This window comes from Carcharodon carcharias, chromosome 10 (assembly GCF_017639515.1).
Source record: "Carcharodon carcharias isolate sCarCar2 chromosome 10, sCarCar2.pri, whole genome shotgun sequence".
NCBI classification, from domain to species: domain Eukaryota; kingdom Metazoa; phylum Chordata; class Chondrichthyes; order Lamniformes; family Lamnidae; genus Carcharodon; species Carcharodon carcharias.
This window is the reverse complement of record NC_054476.1, coordinates 76,187,866-76,209,856: the sequence shown is the minus strand read 5'-3', so window position 1 is coordinate 76,209,856 and position 21,991 is coordinate 76,187,866. Positions and strand designations below refer to the sequence as shown.

Sequence of the window (21,991 nt, the reverse complement as noted above, 5' to 3'; positions counted from 1 at the left end):
GTGTTGTCCCACTTTACTCCTCTATTCAAAATGGTTTCATTCAAATTATCTGACTATTCAAATTTGTTCATACTGGGCAATGATCAGGAGCAAACTATAGTTGAAGCTCCCTTCCTAACTGGGAGTCGATAGCTGTGACATATCGTCTGGAACTTATGGGGAGGGGTGGGTTGGGGGGGGGTGCTTGTCCAGTTTCCGAAGAGCGAGGCACATTCCATGGGTGTGCAGGATGTGCTTGTCACACATGGCACCATTAGGCCTTGCAAGAAACTTTCAATGGCATTACAATCCAAGCTTTGACACTTGCATTTAAAATAGAGCTGTCCAGATTGATCTGGGATTTGAAGATTAATCTCCAAGACACTGCTGCTAATAATCCTGGAGAATAATCAATGGTCTATAAAGAAAATTGAATTTTTAAAACATTTTCTTTGAACACCTTTATATATTAAGGATGGGGAAAAGAGGCTGCTTGGCTGAGGCTCAAGAATCATCCAATTGAATAATGAAAAAAGCTCTTCACTTTCCAATTGGTGGAGAGGCAGGGTGCCATGAGGATGGACATTTTGGTCGACCAATAGCAAGAGTGTGGGGGGTGGTGGCGTGGGGGATGGGGGTGCGATGTGGAGGCCATGTGATGCAATGGCTAGAGTTGACAAATCAAGTTCAAAGCCACAGTGAAGCTTAGCACTTCATGCTTGGCCCTGTGACATTGTCTAGCCACCCGTCTCAGAGATGTGTGCACAATCTCCATATTCTAATAATTAGCATTAACACTGTCCCCTTGGCCATTTCCTCCACATCCTCTCCCCCCTCCCATATCAATAATCATCTTTAGGTTCTCCTCTGCTAGGCAGTTACCTCTGATTGAGGGGTAGGAACTGCTGTCAGGCTTCTTACCAACAAACAATTTCAAGCAGAATGATAGCTAACCAACAGCCCTCTGTCTGAACCCCCCACCCACAATCCCACCCACCCCACCACCCCCCCCCCACCAATCCCCTTACCCTTCACTCCCTGGGAAAAGTGGCTTCAAGTAGCTGAGGTGTTGAACCCATTGTGGTGACTTTTTGATATGATTTGGGCCCAGGTTTGCCAATGAACAGAGAGATAAGGTTGTATAATATTTGTTCTGTGAAGACAGGACCCCTTTTAAATGCTGCATTACTGAGACCAGCTTTAAATGGGGCAAAGCCCTGTTCCTGAGGTGACTGCTGGGCACGCCTCCCTTTGAAATTGGGCAGAGAGTCTTTTACAGCTTATTTAAAAAGTCTCCTCACACTCAGATTTGAGATCAAGGCCCATACAGTAGTAGCAAAACAGAAGTTCTCAGAAGGGGGGGTATGTGTAGACACAGCAAGGATATTAAATTGGATCCAGAGAGCAAAGTTTAAAAAAAAATAGGGCTTTACAACTTTTCTTTAGATGTGCCAAATGACTATTCAAAACAGAAGGCAGCATGGCTCCTCAAATGGCCAATGTGTCTATATGATATGTGGAGTGAGGGTTTCAGTCCAGGGACCTTAACGGCACCGTCTATTGTCTACTCAAATATGTGCAAATGTGTAGATTTAAGCTATTCCAACACAAATAGTTTTGGTGGCACATTGTTGTCATTGAAAGGCCCTCATAAAACAATCTCCAAACCAACGGGTAGGGCAGCTCATTCACCAGCCTCCAGGGATAGTTAGCACAGGCATTTCTGCCATGGTGTTATACTGAGGGCTCCAGGATCCACATAACACTTTATATATTTCTGTTTTCCTTCACTTTTGAAATAATTCATTGGTTTTTACAACACCATGAGAGTAAAGAGCACAAGGAGTCGAAGGGAGAATAATGTATGCTGGGTGTAAGTTGCTTTATTTTACCGGGGTTTAGTCAATAATGCTTGCGCACACAGGAGGCAACAGAACCCCCCTTTTTTCACAGGGTTTGGGATTGCCAGTAAATCTAGCTCCATTATTCACTGATAGAGGCTTCCAGTAGGTGAAAGTGTAAATGTGAAGGGAGGCACCTGATTGGATTTAATGCAGTCTGTCAGAGAGGGGACCATGGTGACCGGGCCCACTCCTGGCGGCTGCAAAATCTCCCTCTGATTAAGTCAGAGGTGGGAAAGGGCTGTATTGGGATTCCCGGCCACCACCGGTGCCATGTCAGTTAGGCTCATCAATGAGCCAATTGACACCCATTAGCCCTGAGGCCACTGCAATTTAGTGGTGACTCAGGGATTAAATGGGAATTACACAGTTTTCCCACGCCTCCCAAAGACTACCAGCAGCCACCTGAGTGGGGGTTGGGCATGGGGGGGGGTGGTGGGTAGGGTTGCAGGAGCAGGAGGTGAGTCTCATAGACAGGATGAGCTCAGAGAGGGCATGAGGGGAGATAAGAGAGAAACTAAAGAAAGATGTGAGTTCAAGGCTCTCATTATCAGGCACTCTGCGCCTGATCAAGGGACCTGGCATTGGAAAGGGTATGGACCTCTGAAAGTCAACACCCCCCATATTTGCCTCCGACCTTCCGTCCCCCATTAGCCCCACCCTGTGATCCCAATCCCGCCCTCACTCACATTTGACCTGCAGTCCCTTGGCGATCCTGGGCCTCTGGTGGGTGCATTGCCAGCAGCTGCCACCGCTTGTGGTGGCGTAGATGAGCAATGAGGCTGGCTGCTCTTGGTGGGTGGGACTTCTGCCATCCAGGTCCTCAATCACAGGGAAGGCCCGATGGTGGCCACTTAAGTGCCTGAAGGGTACTTGATTCCATTGGGTCTCCCCCATGGAACTGACAGGGATTTCCTGCCAGTGCTCCAACCATTGGGTGAGATCCGAGTTGGGCCGGCTAAATCCAGCCCATGAGGTGAGTGTAAACAAGTGGTGTGACACCGAGGCGAGTGTAAATGGTGATAGAGCAGACAGCTGGGTTAGCCATCCACAACCAGTTCTGGCTGCACCACATAAAATACCATTGGGTCATGTTCTCATCTGATAAACTGCTCACTATTTAAAGAACAACCTGGATGGCAAAGATAACTCGTGGCTATCCTTCTCCTTAAACCCCTCTTCTCTGTTTCCCCCCTCACCTCCAACAACAAGTTCGAGGAGCTCATGGGCTTCTTTGTCACTAAGATCAAGACCATCCAAAGAGCTGCCTTTGTCATGATCTTCCCTTCTACCAGCCCGCCAGGCCAAGCTTCCTCCAAAGTCCCCCAATGCCCTAGCCCTGAACTCACAGCTTTCTTTAGTTTCTCTCCTATCTCCCCTTGTGCCGTCTCCAAGCTCATCTTGACCATAAGGCTCACCTCCTGCCCCTGCGACTCTATTCCCACTAAAATTCTGACCACCCAACCTCTGCTCTTGGTCCCCATGTTGGCTGATGTTGTTAACGATTCTCCCTCTCTCCAAGGGCTGTCCCTTTCCCTTTTAAATCTGCCGTCATCACCCCTCCCCTCAAATAACTAATGCTTGACCCCTCTGTCCTTGCAAACTGCCACCCCATCTCCAGCCTCCCTTTCCTCTCCAAAGTCCTTGAATGTGTTGTAACCTCCTAAATCCATTCCCATCTTTCCCAGAACTCGGTGTTTGAACCTCTCCAATCGGGTTTCTGCCTCTGCCAAAATGCTGAAACTGCTCTTAGCAGAGTCACTAGTGACATCCAATGCGACTGTCCCAAAGGTAAACTATCCCTCCTCATCCTTCTCGACAGCCTTTGACACAGTTAGCCGCACTGCAGGAACTCACCAAGGATCCTTCGACAGCAACTTCCAAACCCACAACCACTACCATTTAGAAGGACAAGAACAACAAACATAGGGAACACCACCACCTGGAAGTTCCGCTCCAAGTCACTCACCTGTGCTGACTCAGAATGTCACTTACACCAGTAATTCTCCAACCTTTCAGTAGGTTGAAAACCTTTTAGTGGTACAAGGCTAGATATAAGTTGTTAAACGGCTTTACTTTACAAACAGCAAATGAAATGTTTTTGAGTGACAATTGTAATCAAAACTCACACGGTAGCATTACATGGGAACACCACAAACTGCAAGTTCCCCTCAAAACTACTCACCATCCTGACTTGGAAATATATCGCCGTTCCTTCACTGTCACTGGGTCAAAATCCTGGAACTCTCTCCTTAACAGCACTGTGGGTGTACCTACACCACATGGACTGCAGCGGTTCAAGAAGGCAGCTCACCATCACCTTCTCAAAGGCAACTAGGGATGGGCAATAAATGCTGGCCCAGCCAGCAAAGCCCACAACCCTTGAGTGAATATTTTAAAATCCTCCTCGAACACCTCTCCCTTGTCGTCCAGCTGGGTAGGACTGCCCTCATTTGGTTCCATGCTTTTCCATCTAATCGTAGCCAGAGTATCACTTATGGTGGCTTCTCTTCCTCTGCCTCCTCCTTTACCTCTGTTATCCCCCAAGGCTCTATCCTTGGCTTATTCTTTTCATCTACATGCTGCATTTTGTTGACATCACCTAAAAGCACAGTGTTAGTTTTCACGTGCACACTGATGACACTCAACTCTACCTCACCATCACCTCTCTCGACTCCTCCACTGTTGCTAAATTATCTGCCATCCAGTACCGGATGGGGAGAAATTTCTTCCAATTAAACATTGAGAAGACTGAAGCCATTGTTTACAGTCCACGCTCCAAACTCCATTTCCTAGCTATCGATTCCATCCCTCTCCCTGGCAAAACACTGAGATTAAACCAGCCTGTTTGTAACTGTGGTGTCACATTTGACCTTGAGATGAGCTCATATTCAGACTATCATTAGGATCTCCATTTTCCTACTCCATAACATCACCCAGCTTCATCCTTGTCTCAGCTGATCTGCTGCTGAACCCTCATCATTACCTTTGTACCTCTAGACTTGACCGTTTTAACAACTCCTGGCTGACCTCCCACATTCTACCTTCCAGAAATTTGAGGCCACTCAAAACTTTGCTGCCTGTGTCTTAAATTGCACCAAGTCCCATTCCCCTATCACTGCTGTGCTCATTGACCTACATTGGCTGCTAGTCAGGCAGCTTAGAAAAATCTCATCCTTGTTTTCAAATTTCTCCTTGCCATCACCCTTCCCGATCTCAGTAATATCCTCCAGCTCCAAAACCCTCAGAGATATCTGTGCTCAACTAATTCTGGCCTCTTGAGCATCCCCAGTTTGAATTATTATACATTGGTGGCTATGACCTCAGTTGCTTAGGCCCTAAGCCTGGAATTCCCAACCTACATCTCTCCTCTTCTCTACCTCACTTTCCTCCTTTAAGAAACACCTTAAAGCTTCCTCTTTGACCAAGCTTTTGGTCATCTGACCTAATATCTCCTTATGTGCCTTACAGTTATATAATATTTTGTTTTGTAAGGCCCCAGTGCAGCACCTAGGGAGGTTTTATTACATTAAAGACACAAAATTCAAATTGTTGTTGTTGCTGTGTGATACTGGTTTGGAGTGTAAACAGGGAGTGTGGGAGTCAATGGGTGTGTAAATGTAAGAGGGTGACAGTCAGTGCGTGTGTAAATGTGGGAGTCTGATAGTGAGTTTTATAACGTGAGAGGGTGACAGTTGATTGTATGTCAATGTGTGAAGGGTGACAGTCAGTGGGTCCGTAAATGTGAGAAGGTGATGGTTGTTGGGTGTGTCAATGTGGGAGGGTGACAGTCAGTGGTGTGTAAATCTGAGAGGCTGACAGTCGGTGTATGTATTTATGTGACAGGGTGACAACTGGTGGTGTGTCAATGTGAGAGGGTGACAGTCAGTGGGTGTGCAAATGTGGGAGGGTGACAGTCAGTGGGTGTGTAAATGTGAAAGTATGACATTGGTGAATGTGTAAATGTGGGAGGGTGACGGTTGGTGCATGTGTAAATGTGGGAGAGTGTCAACCGGTGATATGGTAAATGTGAGAGGCTGACAGTCAGTGAGTGTGTCAATGTGGAAGGTTGACAGTCGGTGAGTGTGTCAATGTGGAAGGGTGACAGTCGGTGGGTATGGCAATGTGGGAGGGTGACAGTTTGTGGGTGTGTCTATGTGGGAGGGTGACATTTGGTGGGTGTGTAAATGTGAGAGCGTGACATTTGGTGAGTGTGTAAATGTGAGAGGGTGACAGTTGGTTGGTGTGTAAATGTGGGTGGATGACAATCGGTGAGTGTGTCAATGTGGAAGGGTGACAGTAGGTGAGAGGGTGACAGTTTGTGGGCATGTCAATGTGGACGGGTGACAGTCATTGGGTTGCAAATGTAGGAGGATGACAGTTGGTAGGTGTGTAAATATAGGAAGGTGACAGTCTGTAGGTGTGTAAATGTGAGAGGGTAACAGTCGGTGGGTGTATAAATGTGAGAGGGTGACATTGGGTGGGTGCATAAATGTGAGAAGGTGACGGTTGGTGTGTTAATGTGGGACGGTGACAGTCAGTGTGTGTCAATGTGGGGTGGTGACAGTTGGTGAGTGTGTCAATGTGGAAGGGTGACTGTTGATCAGCTTGTCAATCTGGGAGGGTGACAGTTTTCGTGTGTGTCAAAGTAGGTGGGTGACAGTCAGTAGTTTGTAAATGTGAGAGGGTGACAGTCGGTGGGTGTGTCAATGTGGGAGGGTGACTGTCAGTGGGTGTGTAAATGTGGATGGGTGTGAGCCAGATCGTGCGTAAATGTGGAAGGGTGTGAACCGGTGGGTGTGTAAATGTGGGAGGGTGACACTGGTGAGTTGTTGCACTCTCCAAATAATCGATGTGGCCGCCAATTTTTCCTATAATCTCATGAGTGCAAGCATTCCAAAAATTGTTAAGGTACGAATATTTGAAGGTCTGCTATGTGAGGTTTGTGATTTTCATTTCCCATTTTCCTTTGCCTGATGATCCTTGAATGAGCAGGCTCATTTGCCTGCTTGTTGCTATGGTTTCAATACTTGAGGCCTTGTCTTCAATACTAATGTGAAGGTAAAATGTGTTCCAAACCTGAACATGCATATGCGGCTCTGTTGTCATGGAAATGCCAGTGTTTCTCCCTAGTTGTCTCATTTCCTATTCCTTTCTCCTTCTCTGGACAGAGGCTGATGGTGGACTTTGGTCCTTGGGACCAGACCTGACCCATATCATGATCAAACAGGAGCCAAACCTATTGTCAGAGCCCTGCCACACCTCCCCATCAACACAGATATCAGCTCTCTCTGGACAACACATGAACATCACTCCACCATCAAATGCCACAGAAGAATCGGTAAGTAAAAAGACTGAAAGTGCAAAGGGCAAAGGTTTCATTAGTGACGTCACTCTCACAGGCAACCTCCTTATTACCACATGCACCTGAGGCCTGGCCCTATGAGTCTCCCTTTCAATACTGCTACATTATGCCCATTTCTCATCTGTCTTCCTGCCATGTTATTATATATTATTCCTGTCCCATTATATGCTCATCCCATGAGTCGCCCCCTGCAAGGACAGGCACATTATACAGTCATAACATCTGTCCCACTGTCAGGACAGGCACATTATACAGTTGTGACACCAGTCTCACTGTCAGGACAGGCAAATTATACAGTCGTAACATCTGTCGTACTGTCAGGTTGGCATATTATACACTCATAACATCAGTCTCACTGTCAGGACAGGCGCATTATGCAGTCGTAACATTAGCTGTCAGGACAGGTACATCTTACAGTCATAATATCAGTTTCAATGTCAGGTCAGGAACATTTTACAGTCATAACTTTCAGTCTCTGTTTTAAGATGGGCACACTATACCCTAGGCCCACAGCTTTCCCTATCAGAACAGCAAGAATATCAACTGTCCCAGTGGACAATAATTTGAGAAATGGAATTGTAATTTTGTACATACCTAGACCCATTGCCCTGCTGGTCACCAGGGCCCAGACAATAACACCTCTCCACATAGTCTGATGAGATGAATCTGACAATAAACATCAACCTGCCTAGCTGCAGGAAGGGAGTGGGTGATTCTGCGCCCATAACCACCTCACCCTGCCATGTAGTCAACTCCCGAAGTCACCTCCATTCTGCTGGGAGACCAGCCTTCTCCCTGGAGTGAGAGTCTGGAAACCAGTACCTGATCATTCTAACACCAAGTGACAATAGCAGGCTGACCAACCTGCCTGTCCCGCTTGTCCTCAGATAATGTATTGGTGCAGGGTGGACATAAAAGAGGGAAATGGACAGTAAACAGAAGATTAAGCAAAAGCTGAGCTGCTCCAGGCAGGTCTGCCTGATCAACTCTGTTTGCACTGTTTTCATCTTCACTGCAATGTTTTTGGTTCCTCACAGGCCCAGACAGAACGAAGCACAGTGCCTCAAGTCAAAGTCGAACCCAAAGATCTCAATCAGTTTCTCAGTGTCCACGCAGGTAGGAAATGAAGCAAGAAAAGCAACAACTAACAGGGCAACCTCCAGCCAATAAGGGAGGGGAACAAAGGAGCCATCATTGGGATTTAGTGCACATATTTGACTTGGTGTTAACTGTGGTTCAGTTGGCAGTGTCCTTGCTTCTGAGGCAGACGATTATGGGTTTAGTCCCCCTACAGTGACTTAAGCACTTAGTGCAGGCTGATACTCCCAGTGCAGCGGAAGTGCCACACTGTTGGAGGTGCTGTCTTTTGGATGAGGATGTCAAACACAGGGTCCTGGACATCCTCTCAGGTGGACGTAAAAGACTACGTGGCACGATTTTGAAGAGGAGCGGGGTGTGGGAAGGCTATGTATTTGGGGGTTGGTTTTCTGTAGGGAGGGTTCCCTGATCTGTGTAACTTTGGTATAAGGTCAGCAGATGTAACCAAGGTTGCCAATTCTGGTAGGATGTATATCTGGAGGGTTCATTGCATGATGTCCCGCCTCCAACTGCACCATCCAAACATCCTCTTTTGCCTCATCTCCCATGTATTTAAAATTAATAAACAAAAGTGTTCACAGAAAATGGAATAAAACATATATTTTAATGCCTCAACGACTTCCCCCTCCTGAATTATTCATGGCAGCGTCCTGGAGAGTAATCCTTAATCTCTGAACATGGTGTGAGAAATTAAATTCCCTGGCTTTGCAAAAATGTGGGGCTGGGCCTGGAATTCTAGCCCAAAAAAATCTAGTGATCTAACAAGCTTGAGCTGACAGCTTGAACGGTGTGCTGGCTGCCACGGTGGGTGCCAATCATTAAAGTGATAAACCTGCGTCATTCATTGGACAAAGCTACACCCATTTAAGTGAAATAGATTACACCAATAATCCTTCTCATTTGGCAACTCCAACTCCCTGGTTAATCAGTAACTGAGAGCTTTACAACTCACACTGAGTGCCAGTATCAATGCCGTGTCTTTGACTCAGTCTCTCCACCTAGGGCCTCGATCACAGTTTGTAACCATGCATTTCCCAGTGGCCACCAGCTGCGAATCAGCTGCAGTCAGAAGTAGTCAGCAAAGGCCTCAGGCTTCTGTGCATGGGCACTGCTTCAAGATGGAAGCTCTGCCTCTGAAGATGTGATGTGGGAGGGGCAGTGCTGAGTGACCCTACGCCACAAGACAGGCGAGTCTGCAGTTGACCTTTCCCAACTCAGCGTCTGGTCGCTCAGTTTAGCCGCAAATTAAGAAGAGTACAGAGTGGGATTGTGGATCTTGCTTTTTTGGTCGTGTTGGTGAAAGCACTCCGCTCTTCACCAGCTCCCTTTGGAATGTGAAGCGGTCATAAATTCTGAAAATGAAAAAAAAAACATAATTTGTGGGATGAAAATAAATTTGTTGGAGAGAATGTTTGCACCGCAAACAGTCTGGCAAAATGGGGCTTAGCACCCTTTTTTGTTTTCCAACTTGTGTGGATTCCTCCTCCCACACCCGGTATTCACAGTATTCACCATTTCCTTTGAAGTTCCGAGAAAGAGCCATCCTCTCCATGTCATAGTTCCTTCCTGTGCCATGTACTAATTCCAGGGTGACTGGGAGATCTCCACTGATGGCTTTCTGAAGGTGGTTGTGGTGTGGAGGAGTGTGGGCTTGAAGCTATGCCCCTGCATGATGCAGAATGCGGGAGTTCTGTTGCACAGTGCCACCCCACATCATGAGTGTTTCCAGCCATAATCTGGACTTGGCAATTTTGCCATCTTGGTCAGGCTGTCGTGTGGCAGAGGCCCAGACATCTTTTCTCAGTGTGTCCTCCCAATTAAGGGAGTTCCTGTGGCACAGTGGGCGGTGCTGCCACTAAGCCAGAAGCTCCAGGTTCAAGTCCTAGCCCAGGCCTTGATGGCCAAAGAAGGTGTGTTCATAATGTGGCCAGTTGGGTTGAGAATCAACTTTCAAATCCTTCCAAAACATGCCAATGTCAGACGGTAAGAGTGGGAGAGATTCCTGGTCAGTCACGTGATGGAAAGAATATTGAAGTCTCTACCATTACTATTCATAGCTCCAGACTACAACATGTACATAAAAATGCATGTTGCCACAGCAACTCGGACTCCCTCAGCGAATGTTAACATCAACCTCCCAATTAGCATTTTGATTTGTCTCCCAATGCCTGACTACAGATTAGCATCAACAGAGGCCCTAGGATAAGGAGTGGTGCAGAGAGGTGCTGCTTTTATTCCTTTGATTCGACTTTCTATACACTGTTATTGATACTGAGATTGTACATAAGTGTTTCTATTGTAAATCCATCATTAACACAATAGACTAAAGGGGATTGGTGGAATACTCATTTGAGAAGACTCTTCATTCTGTCATGTGAGGGATGACTATCCCACCCTTCTTTCCCAACCTTTGACCTTAACTGTTTGGTATGTAATTTCTGTGAACCATTACTAGACTTTCCTTTGCTTCCTGTTTCTTTCAGATGTGCAGTTGCCGCCTACTCCACCCAGCAGCCACAGCAGTGACAGCGATGGCTCCCAGAGTCCTCGGTCCCTCCCTCCATCCAGCCCAGCCCGACCACAGGCTCGGTCATCCAGTGCGATTTCATCGTCCCCTCTGCTCACAGCTCCTCACGTATGTCTGCTGAAGAAAGTATTAGCCACCATGTATAACATTGATAACCAATAGCGTTAGCAGAAATGATCTAGGCAGTGAAGGCCTCTGAGAGTATGGCTTGGAATATTCACATTCGCAGGGAAGAACTTATAACACCAAAAACTGCAATTCAATTCTATTTCTTTTCATACTGCCCCTCTCATTTATTTTGTAAAGTTTATTCTTAAACCCTTCCAATTGTCCCTGTCCCATCAATTCCTGGACATCACCTACTCACTCTTTGTGTCTTGGCTTGCTGGTCGCACTCTCTTACCTTAGAGACAAAAGGTTATGGTTTAAGTCACACTTGAGAAACTTGAGCATAAGAGCCTGGCTGACATTCCAGTGCTAGATGTGAATGAGTTCTGCACCGTCACATGTCCCATCAGCTGACTGTAAGGCAGTGTTGCAAAGGGACGGACAGTAGTGTCCAAACCAATATATATCCTCAACTAATACCTGAAACATCATCGGAGGGTTATCACAATTGATGTGTTTGGGAGCTTTCTGTGCACAAATTGCCTGCTGTGTTTTCCCACAATACAACAGCGACTACACTTCAAGGGAGCTTCATTAGTTGTCGTGTGGCACTCTGGGACGTTCCGAGGTAGAGGAAAGTGCTATATCAATGCATGTCTTTTTACCTCTTTTGTACATCTGCTGACCCTTGATCTCCGGGGGAATCCCGGCCACTCCTTAGCCAGCTGTGATAGAGTTGTAAGTAGCCAATGAAAACACGACACAGGAACTGTAGTAGCACAGGGAAATTATTTATGGATGTCAGGGAAGAGAGAGAAATGGAGCTTTATTACAAAAATAATAGGCATGATGGTAGAGGCCTTTGAAGTAGCAGGCAATGTTATTCATTAAAAAGAAGGTGGTCTGGACCAACCTGGAACTTATTCTGTAAGGAGTGTTTTACTTGGATCATGACTGCATTCAGACTATGTTACTCACTGGAGTCTGTATGTGTGGGGAGGAGGTAATAGGTTAAATGTGGATTATATTGCTGGGGTAAGTACGAGATTTTAAAATATTTACTCTTCAATAGATGTCAGTAATCATTTTAATGTCAGTTTGATTGATTGAATTAATTTATTTTATACAACTTGTGTATTTTTTTTTACAATTCTCAAACATCACTTTCTATCCAGTTCCTTACACCAACTCTGTTTTCCCAGCTGCAGTTAAGCATTTTGCTGGAGATTAGTTCCACAGGCTATGCTCGCTTCTTGGTAGCTCAGCTGAATGTACATTACTCGTGCGTAAGCCTTGGCAGGGAGTGTCTGTGGGCTGATTGATTATCAGGGGCAATCACAGCCCAGTCTGACCCCATCCTCGCCCAAATACCCACGCCACATGAATGCATTTTTAATCGCAACAGTATCTCATTGAAACACATAGAATTCTGACAGTGATGGACAGACTGGATGCAGGGATGATATTTCCTCTGGCTGAGTGGGGTCTAGAACAAGGGGGTCACAGTCTCAGGATATGGGGTAGACAATTCAGGACTGAGATGAGGAGAAACTTCTTCACTGAGAGGGTGGTGAACCTGTGGAATTCTCTAATACAGAGGTTTGTGGAGGCCAAGTCACTGAATATATTTAAGAAGGAAATAGATGATTTGTAGACTCTAAAGGCATCAAGGGGTATGGGGAGAGAGCGAGATTATGGCATTGAGATAGAGGATCAGCTATGATCATATTGAATGGTGGAGCAGGCTCAAAGGGCCGAATGATCCATCCCTGCTCCTATTTTCCATGTTTCTATGGTCAAGGGAGCAAATTTTCCTCTCCTTAACCCAGGGCACTGAGGTCAATGGCAGCAGGGACATCACTACTCCTCAGATCGGGGATTGAACTCATGAGTTTCCTCACCTGGATCTCTCACTGGGCCTCCTTGGATGACCCTATAAGGGTGACACTAGGCTGCCCAGTGTCACTAAACAAGAATCAACAAGACAATCTATTCTTCAAGGGAACCACTAAAAAAGGATTAAGCTTAAGGTCCAGTCAAGTTAGAGATGCCAAAATAAACAACAAAGTCCCAGAAAAACCAACAGGAGGCAAACCAAATTTGCGATAACATTATTGTCAGAAGGCATTGGGATTTACTGAGGAGGTGGAAACAGATTGGTGAACTTGGCTTTTCTGCTTTTGCTGTTGCCAGAAGCTCCAAGGCACATCAGGCCCTCTGCTGCTCACTGAAGAGGAAAAGCGGACCCTGGTCGCCGAGGGTTACCCAATCCCCACCAAGCTGCCGCTCACAAAAGCCGAGGAAAAAGCGCTCAAGCGAGTCCGGAGAAAAATCAAGAACAAGGTAAAGGATGGGACAAAGGGGAAATGGAGGCAAAGGGGTAATGTTACAGAACTAGTAATCCAGAGGCCCAGGGTCTGGGGACATGAGTTCAAATCCCACCACAGCAGCTGGTGAAATTTCAAGTCAATTAATAAACCTGGAATTGAAAGCTAGACTGAGTAATGGTGACCATGAAACTATCACTGATTGTCATAAAAACCCATCTGATTCACTAATGTTCTTTATGGAAGGAAATCTGCTGTCCTTACCTGGCCTGGCCTACATGTCACTTCAGATCCACAGCAATGTGGTTGACCCTTAACTGCCCTCTGAAATAGTCACTCAGTTCAATGGCAGTTAAGGTTGGCAACAAATGCTGGCCTTGCCACTGACGCCCACATCCCATGAAAGAATAAAGAAAGAAAACCTCCCAATGTGCAACACTACAGCCAAGGAGGCCAGTCCTTGGGCTCTGCACATTTTGATTTTCTGGCCAATAGTAATCCTGAGGACCCAGTTAAATGCTGCTAGGTCCCATCCCACAATCCATCCGGGGACTGTGCTATGAGTGTGATACCTCAGGATGACTGAAGGGGCACTGGTCAGACAAGGGGTAAATCAGGCTGAGATGTCCCAAAGGAATTACAGATTATAAGCACTGTATAATATATGTTCAAACCATAGATGTGCACGGGCATCTATGAAGAGAACAATTTTACTTGAACCCATTGGGAAGCTGATGGGATCAGATCTAACACTGGTTTTCCCTCACACCCAACTCTCCATTTAAGCTAATGGATGGTGTTTAAAATGCGTAGTCCGCCCAATCCGACAGGTTTTGTCTGACATGTTAAATAAGCATTACGCTGTATGTGTCCCCTATATGTAATTTGGTTTGATTTATTTTGTTTAATGACGCTGCTGGGCAGTGTTACATTACATACTGGAGTGTAATGAAACATAGTATATATCTACAGTAATCTATGTTCTAAATACTTGTGTTACTTCACAATATGCATTAATTATTACTACAGAATATACATGGTGACATACAGCCTGCTTGTTACATCCTCCTGTTCAGTTATACATTATCTCCTGATTTCCACACAATTGACATTTCACCTCAACAACACAGATTTTTCTTGCAGTTAGAGCCAAGCATAACATTTGCCTTGGAAAAATGTGTTCTGCCTGAACCCCTCAATTATATTCCAGCTTGTAACTCACTCCCTAATATCTATTATTCTGTTATATTAACCGTCTGAACCATGCCATTAAACCCCAGCCTGTAACTCATTCCCAGGTATCCATTATCCTAATAGTGAGACATCCAAACTCCTTAATTATATTCTAGTCTGTAGTTCACTCCCAGGTCCCTGTTATTCTATTTATATAAACCATCTGATCCACACAATTAAATTCCAGCCTATAACTCACCCCGGATATCCGTTATTGTATATATAAACCATCTGAACCTCTCAATTAGATTCCAGCCTGTAACTCATTCCCAGGTATCCATTATTCTATTTAGGAAGTCAGTAATTGGGTGAACTCAAATTCATTGGTCACCATGATTATATGACAGTGACTCCTTTCTCCAATCAGCTGTCTGTCTGCTCGATCCTTACACTGTGACTCTATGTGAATCTCTTTTCCTTTGGCTCAGATTTCAGCTCAGGAGAGCCGGAGGAAGAAGAAGGAATATGTGGACAGTCTAGAGAAAAAGTAAGTGGCCAAGTCATCAACCAATGTGAGTTTAGAGATGATTGACCTGTGGCTAAATATAGCTCACTGCAAGAATGTGGTTTCCGATCTTTCTTACCTGTATTTTTACAGCACTGTATTTTTACAATATTTACAGTATTGTGAAATTAGGAATATGTGGTTATTCTGACAGTGTTTTTTATATTTTATATGGGACATGGTCATTACTTGCTAAGCCAGCATCTATTGCCCATCCCTAGTTGCCCTTGAGAAGGTGGTGGTGAGCTGCCTTCTTGAACTGCTGCAGTCCATGTAGTGTAGATACACCCCACAGTGCGGTTAGGGAGGGAGTTCCAGGATTTTGACTCAGTGACAGTGAAGGAACGGTGATATATTTCTAAGTCAGGCTGGTGAGTGACTTGGAGGGGAACATCCAGGTGGTGGTGTTCCCATTTATTTGCTGCCCTTGACTTTCTATGTGGTAGTGGTCATGGGTTTGGAAGGTGCTGTCTAAGGAGCCTTGGTGAATTCCTGTGTACATTTTGTATATGGTACACACTGCTGCCATTGATCGTTGGTAGTGAAGGGAGTGAATGTTTGTGGATGGGCTACCAATCAAGCCGGCTGCTTTGTCCTGGACATTGCCAAACGTTGAGTGCTGTGGGAGCTGCACTCATCCAGGCAAGTGGGAGTATTCCATCGCACTCCTGACTTGTGCCTTGTAGATGGTGGACTAGTATGAGGTAAGGAATTGGCTATGGAATTGGGTTATACAATAAGCTAACACCTTCTACATTGGACACCTAGATATGATTCAAACTGATGAGAGAAAGGTCTCTTTTTGCTGCCAATTGTACTACAACCTATGTGTTCAGTGCAGCCTTTCATGAACATTAAACCCACCTTGTAGACCTGGCCAGAATTGCATTTGGATGTTCCCCCTGTACTCCATTTGCCAGGGCAGGTTTAGCTCCTTAGGTTGCCCTTGACGATGTGCCTTTAATTTTCTTGTTCGGTGATACTGATTACACCCTTTGTCCTGCCCTGAAATTGGGGTCGGGGTGTGGGGTGGAGAATTGGGCTGGTGATGAAGCCTCTGGTACAACAAGAGTGAAGCTAAGACTTTAGTCTGTTCAGAGAGAACCAAGGCACGTAAGATGTGTGTCCGGTGGAACTCTATGAGCAGCAAATGCGAGGAGTTTGATTTGTCATTATAGGTTTCCAGAACTGGGGTTGAGGGAGTCGTTGATATTTATCGTTACATTCTGAGTCTCCTCGTATTCTACCGGAGCTGACACGATATTGAGGCACAGTTACTGAGTGAGTCAGTACAGCACCATGGATCCATGTCCACAGCTCAATGTAGCATTTAGGATCTTAGCAACATGAATGCTGCATTAAAATCTGAGAATAGCAGGAATATCAGTCAACTATAGGAAAAACAAACTGTACAAAAAGCAAAAACACTACACAGGTTCAGCAGGTGACTCTCCTCTGGGTTTGGGATGAAGCCACATTGTTGGGTGTATAGAAGCTTTGCTCTGTATGCAGGCCATGGCCTGAGAGTGCTTAACACTGGCATTGCATTCAGGAAGTGTATTCCACTCATGGGGCTCCTGCCCTTCACCTAGATGAGTGCAAAATTCATTCCACTTTCCCCCAAGATGGAATTAATGATTTTAAAATATAGTGGGAGCTAAGCGTACCTGTGACCTTGCTGCTCAGGTTATTTTGTTCTTGGCAGAGTGGAGACTTACACCTCAGAGAATAATGAGCTCTGGAAGAAAGTGGAGACTCTAGAGAATGTGAATCGGTAAGTGAGTGGCTTCTCTGCACCTCTGCCCTCTTTAATGACCCTTCTTAAAACCTGCTTCTTTGACCAAGCTGTTAGCCGCACCTCTGAATATCGCCTTCTCAGTGTCACTGTTTTTCTGTTCACACTTCTGTGTGGCACCTCGGGATGTTAAAGATGCTACATAAATGCAAGTTGTTGTTGTGTTATTGGGTTTACTGCAGAATTTACCAGTCCCGCACCATTGATAGTATTGTTTTCTTTCTCTCCCATTACCTCACCCAGAGAGAAAGCTGGCCTGCTGTCCTGATCCAGGGTTGATGCTACCCTTCGCCTGTCCAATAAGAGTTTCACAACACCTGGTTCCTTACCCCGGGCCAGTGTGAATGGCTACACTGACTACACTCCAACCAATTCCATTCTCCCTCAAAGACCTAATATCTGGTGAGGTGTAAATTGGGGCCACACACAGCCCAATTAATGGGTGCGGAAGTTTCCGTCATTGCAGGGGACCTCCATGTCTGACATGGTCCAAGTAATCCCTGTTTCTCTGTGGTGAAGCGCCCTGTATCCCTGCTCATCCTGCCTCTGATGGCATAGCCCAGCATACAGGGATTGATGGAGAGGGTAGTCGTACCTGGCATCACCCCCACCCCATTACCTTGTGCTGCAGTACCAATACCCTGCCAACTACACCGCTGGTTGCATCTTTACCCCCCTCTAGGTACTCAGTGGTGCAGAATTTCGCTGAAACAAGATTGCCAGCTCAACACATGACATCCCATCATGTCAGGGCAGAATCTGACTGCATCACAGAGTCCCAGAAGGAAAAAACAGTTCGAACTGGCATTCTTACTTCCCAGTTTTTACTGTATTTTTCCTTCTGGATCCACAGGCAAGATACCCATCACATTGTCATACTGATAAACCTGGCCACATTCCTCGGAGAAACTGAGTGCTCCCCTTTAAACAAGGAACAAACAAAAGGACTTAAAGAAAGAGCCACATTTATATAGCGCCTGTCACAATCTCAGGCAGCTAATTTGAGCACATCAAGGTTCTGCAAAGACCAATGAAATAATGAGCAAGTGGCCTGTTTTAGTGATGTTGGCTGAGAGATAAATATTGACCAGGGCTCCGGGGAGACTGCCATTGTTCTTAGGTGGGAGATGCCATCCTTTGAATCGGGTGTTAAACTGAGACCCCACCTACTTGTTCATGTAGATGTAAGAGAAGCTGGGCACTACTGGACAAAGAGCAAGGAAGTTCCCTCAACCAACAGCACTTAAAATTAAACTATCCCATTACTCATTGCTTGCTGTCTTTGGGATTTTGCTGTATGCCGATTGCTGCTGCAGTGGCCTACATTAGAACCCTTTTAAAGTACTTCATTGGCAGCACTTTGGGACATCCCAAGGTGCAAAAGTTGTATAAAATTTTCTTTTAGAGATATCTTTCCTTCAACCAAATAATCACCGCTTTTTGACGTCCTCTCAGAACGGAAAGAAGGCTTTAAGCATTCAACTGCAGTCGATACACTGATTCACTAATTCGCTCATTGTTCGGGCGGGTGGGGGGGTGTCAAAATGGTGTTCACTCCAAAAACATGGCTTCTGGCTTGGGTCCTGTCATCTCATTAGCATAACCCCTCCTCTTTCCTGGCTGAAAATTGTGGAGTGCAGCAACTCAGGTAGGCACCAAAGATTCTAACTCTGCCTGTCCACAGTTAGGCCCTGACTGCCATTGAAGCCTCACAGTTCAGATGCCGATGCCTCAAACTTCCAGTGGTGGTGGTGGTGAGCTGGTTAATGTAGAGAAGGGCACCCTCTGCTGGTGATATTGTGCAATCTAGAGGACAGCTGTTGCCAGCAAAATTGGAAATGTAGTGGTTTTTAAAAAAAGGTTCATTGATTGTCCACCCCTAATTGCCCTTCAGAAGGTGGTGGTGAGCTGCCTTCTTGAACCGCTGCAATCCATGTGGGTACACCCACACTGCTGTTGGAAAGGAGTTCAGGATTTTAACCCAGTGACAGTGAAGGAATGGTGATATATTTCCAAGTCAGGAGGTGGCTTGGAGGGGAACTTCCAGGTGGTGGTGTTCCCATGTATCTACTGCCCTTGTTGTTCTAGGTGGTAGAGGTCATGGGTTTGGAAGGTGCTGTTTAAGGAGCCTTGGTGTGTTCCTGCAGTGCATCTTATACGCACTGATGCCACTGTGTGTTGGTGGTGGAAGGAGTGAATGTTTGTGGATGGGGTGCCAATGAAGTGGGCTGCTTTGTCCTGGATAGTGTTGAGCTTCTTGAGTGTTGTTGGAGCTGCACTCACCCAGGTAAGTATTCCATCACACTTCAGACTTGTGCCCTGTAGATGGTGGACAGGCTTTGGGGAGTCAGGAGGTGAGTTACTTGCTGCAGGATTCCTAGCCTCTGACCTGCTCTTGTAGCCACAGCGTTTATATGGCTAGTCTAGTTCAGTTTCTGGTCAATGGTAACCCTCAGGATGTTGATAGTGGGGGATTCCGTGATGGCAATGTCATTGAATGTCATGGGGAGATGGTTAGATTCTCTCTTGTTGAAGATGGTCATTGCCAGACACTTGTGTGGCGTGAATGTTACTTCTTCTTGAATTGCATGGCGTAGGTACTCCGCAGGGCTATGAGATAGAGAGTTCCAGGATTTTGGCTCAGAGACAGGAACCAAGTCTGAGTCAGAGGGTGTGACTTGAAGGGAAACCTGGAGGTAATGCTGTTCCCATGTATCAGCTGCCCTTGTATTTCTAGATGTTGGAGATCACGGGTTTTGAAGGTGAAGAGGTCTTGGTGATTTGCTGTGGAGTGCCAGTGGTGGAGGGACAGGATGTTTAAACTGGTGGATATTTGTGAGAAACTGTCTGAGCTTGGGTCCCTTTCAGGAGGGTAAGGTAGGTAGTTTGAAAACTGCAATATTCCTCTTTGGAAACATCTGAGCCCAGTACCGAAATAAGAAGCTACTTTGCATGAGAACAGGAATCATTTGTACTAGGGAAAAAAATCTGTAAATATTAGTTGTGGTATTTAAGGAACCAGGCAGAAACACCCCTTACTATGAACTTACTCAGTATCGCTATTTAAGGTCATTGGATGTTTTCAGCTTCAGCTTGTACCACAGGGACTTTCTGTCCATTTTAGCTCTTCACTCGTTAATTTACACTGAAGGAAAACAAAACGATAAAAAAAACTGTTTCATTTTGACCACGGGCTATTAAGATTGACAATCAATCTCTGGGCCCTATTTGGCTTTCTGTGTTACTCTTATTACACGCTGTTCAGAGGAGGTAGTGAGAGGGTATAAAGCAGACAGCGCCTAAGAAAAAGTGGGGCAGCTGGGACACTGTGTTAACGCTGCTAAAATGCCCCAATGCTGAAGTGCGCCTCCTGTTCTTTCAGGACCCTGTTGCAGCAGCTGCAGAAACTGCAAGCACTGGTGGCTGGGAAGGTGCCTCGACCCTGCCGGGTGGCATCCACACAAACAGGAACCTGCCTGATGGTAAGATCCAGGATCAAAGAGGAACCTCAATAACCGTGGCGGGGAAGGATAGGGATCGACTAAGGTGACCTCCCCTGTTTTCCTTCACCAATAGATCACCACAAATCCCAACTTGCCATTTATTCCCACCAGTGTTGTGGTACAGAGATGGTGAACAGTAACATTGAAGCAAAATATTGGCCGCTAGAGGTGATGAGAGTAACCTTGGCTAAGGAGTCTGTAAATTCACTCTCGGTTCATTCAGAAACCCAGAGGTAGAATTCATCGATCAGTAAACCACAACTCCCAGCATTGTTTACAAAGCAGGAACTCGATAAACCGAGAAATTGATGTGGAAATTCAACAGCAGCAAAACCTGCAAGTCCTTCATTTCTCTTAACAAAGAGAATAAGCATTCGTTTTTAAAGAAACATTTTTTTTGAGGAATTTTTGAGGGTTGTGTACATTGCTGGCTAGTTTATTGCTCATCTCTAATGCCCTTGAGAAGGTGGTAGTGAGCCTCATCAGCCATTGCTGTCCTTGGGGTGTAGGTCCACCCACAGTGCTGTTAGCAGGAGGTTCTCCAAGATTTTGACCCAATGACAGTGGAGATGAAACAATAGATCGAAATAAATTTAAAAATTGGAGGGAAAAGAAAAGTATATGTGTAAAAAAATGATAAATTGGAAAAAGGGGAATCGGGAAGGGGGTGGGGATGGAGGAGAGAATTCATGATCTGAAATTGTTGAACTCAATATTAAGTCCGGAAGGCTGTAAAGTGCCTAATCGGTTTTGTGGATATCATTTTACCAGACAATATGTTTGTTATTACAGGTCGTAGTGGTTTGCTTTGTTCTAGTCCTGGGCTCCTTCATGCCCTGTCTCCCAGAATTCTCTACCGTCTCCCAGACAGTCAAAACAGCTCCACTGTCTGCATCTGATGTTTACACCACTAGTCAGAGTAAGTACTGCTCTGTGGGGCTGTTTCCTCTCGGTTTTGATTTGAGAACCTGCGCTTGTTGTGACCCAATTGAAACATTTATGTCCTGTTCTCTAGTCTCCCTGTGAAAGAAACAGACACTCCCTGTGTGCCAGTTTCCTTTCCATAGACACTGACACCAGGTGAAACTTCAGCACTGCATTTTCAAAACTAGGGGCAAGCACACCAGGAAAATTGGGAGAGATGTTTAGCATGCATCTGATTCAACTTTAACCATTCAAAATTGTCACCCAAGGGCAAACTTACACCTACCCAAACTGTGTTTGGAACCACCTGCTCTAATCCCAGAATTAGCCGTGTTTGGGTTCATGCTACTTTAAGTATTGCCTAGATCCAATGGACCCAGTTTCTCCAGTAAATCTAGCTGGTACCTGCCCGAGTTTAAGCAACTCCAGTGCTGATTCAGCAGTTTCTGAATCAAGACGTGATGATGCCCATTCCTTCAGAGCACTCAGTAACGTTAGCCCAAGTGACAGCCTGGGCTCCTACCCCAGCTGCTGAACAAGCTGCCCAGTCATAAATCCACATAAAGATATCCTACAACTCAGATAATTTCACTAGCTTGGCCAAAAAAGGAAAAGGTCCCTTAACTATTTTCCTGTGCCCGGGTGCCTCCCTACCCTCCATGGAAAAGAAACCAAAGCAGCAAAATGAAGCACCAATCGTTGGTACGCTGGGAGATAGAGCTGTCA

At 45.7% G+C, this 21,991-nt stretch overlaps 1 protein-coding gene across 1 annotated transcript in view; it reads left to right on the top strand.

The window, feature by feature from the left end:
* creb3l1 (cAMP responsive element binding protein 3-like 1) overlaps positions 1-21,991 on the top strand; it is a 152,322-nt gene that overhangs the window by 125,684 nt on the left and 4,647 nt on the right. Inside the window, exons 3-10 of the mRNA XM_041198371.1 lie at positions 7,052-7,221; positions 8,283-8,361; positions 10,827-10,978; positions 13,172-13,321; positions 14,967-15,025; positions 16,749-16,817; positions 20,221-20,320; positions 21,134-21,260. Coding sequence (XP_041054305.1) covers positions 7,052-7,221; positions 8,283-8,361; positions 10,827-10,978; positions 13,172-13,321; positions 14,967-15,025; positions 16,749-16,817; positions 20,221-20,320; positions 21,134-21,260 — 906 coding nt within the window. The remainder of the gene's footprint in view (positions 1-7,051; positions 7,222-8,282; positions 8,362-10,826; positions 10,979-13,171; positions 13,322-14,966; positions 15,026-16,748; positions 16,818-20,220; positions 20,321-21,133; positions 21,261-21,991) is intronic.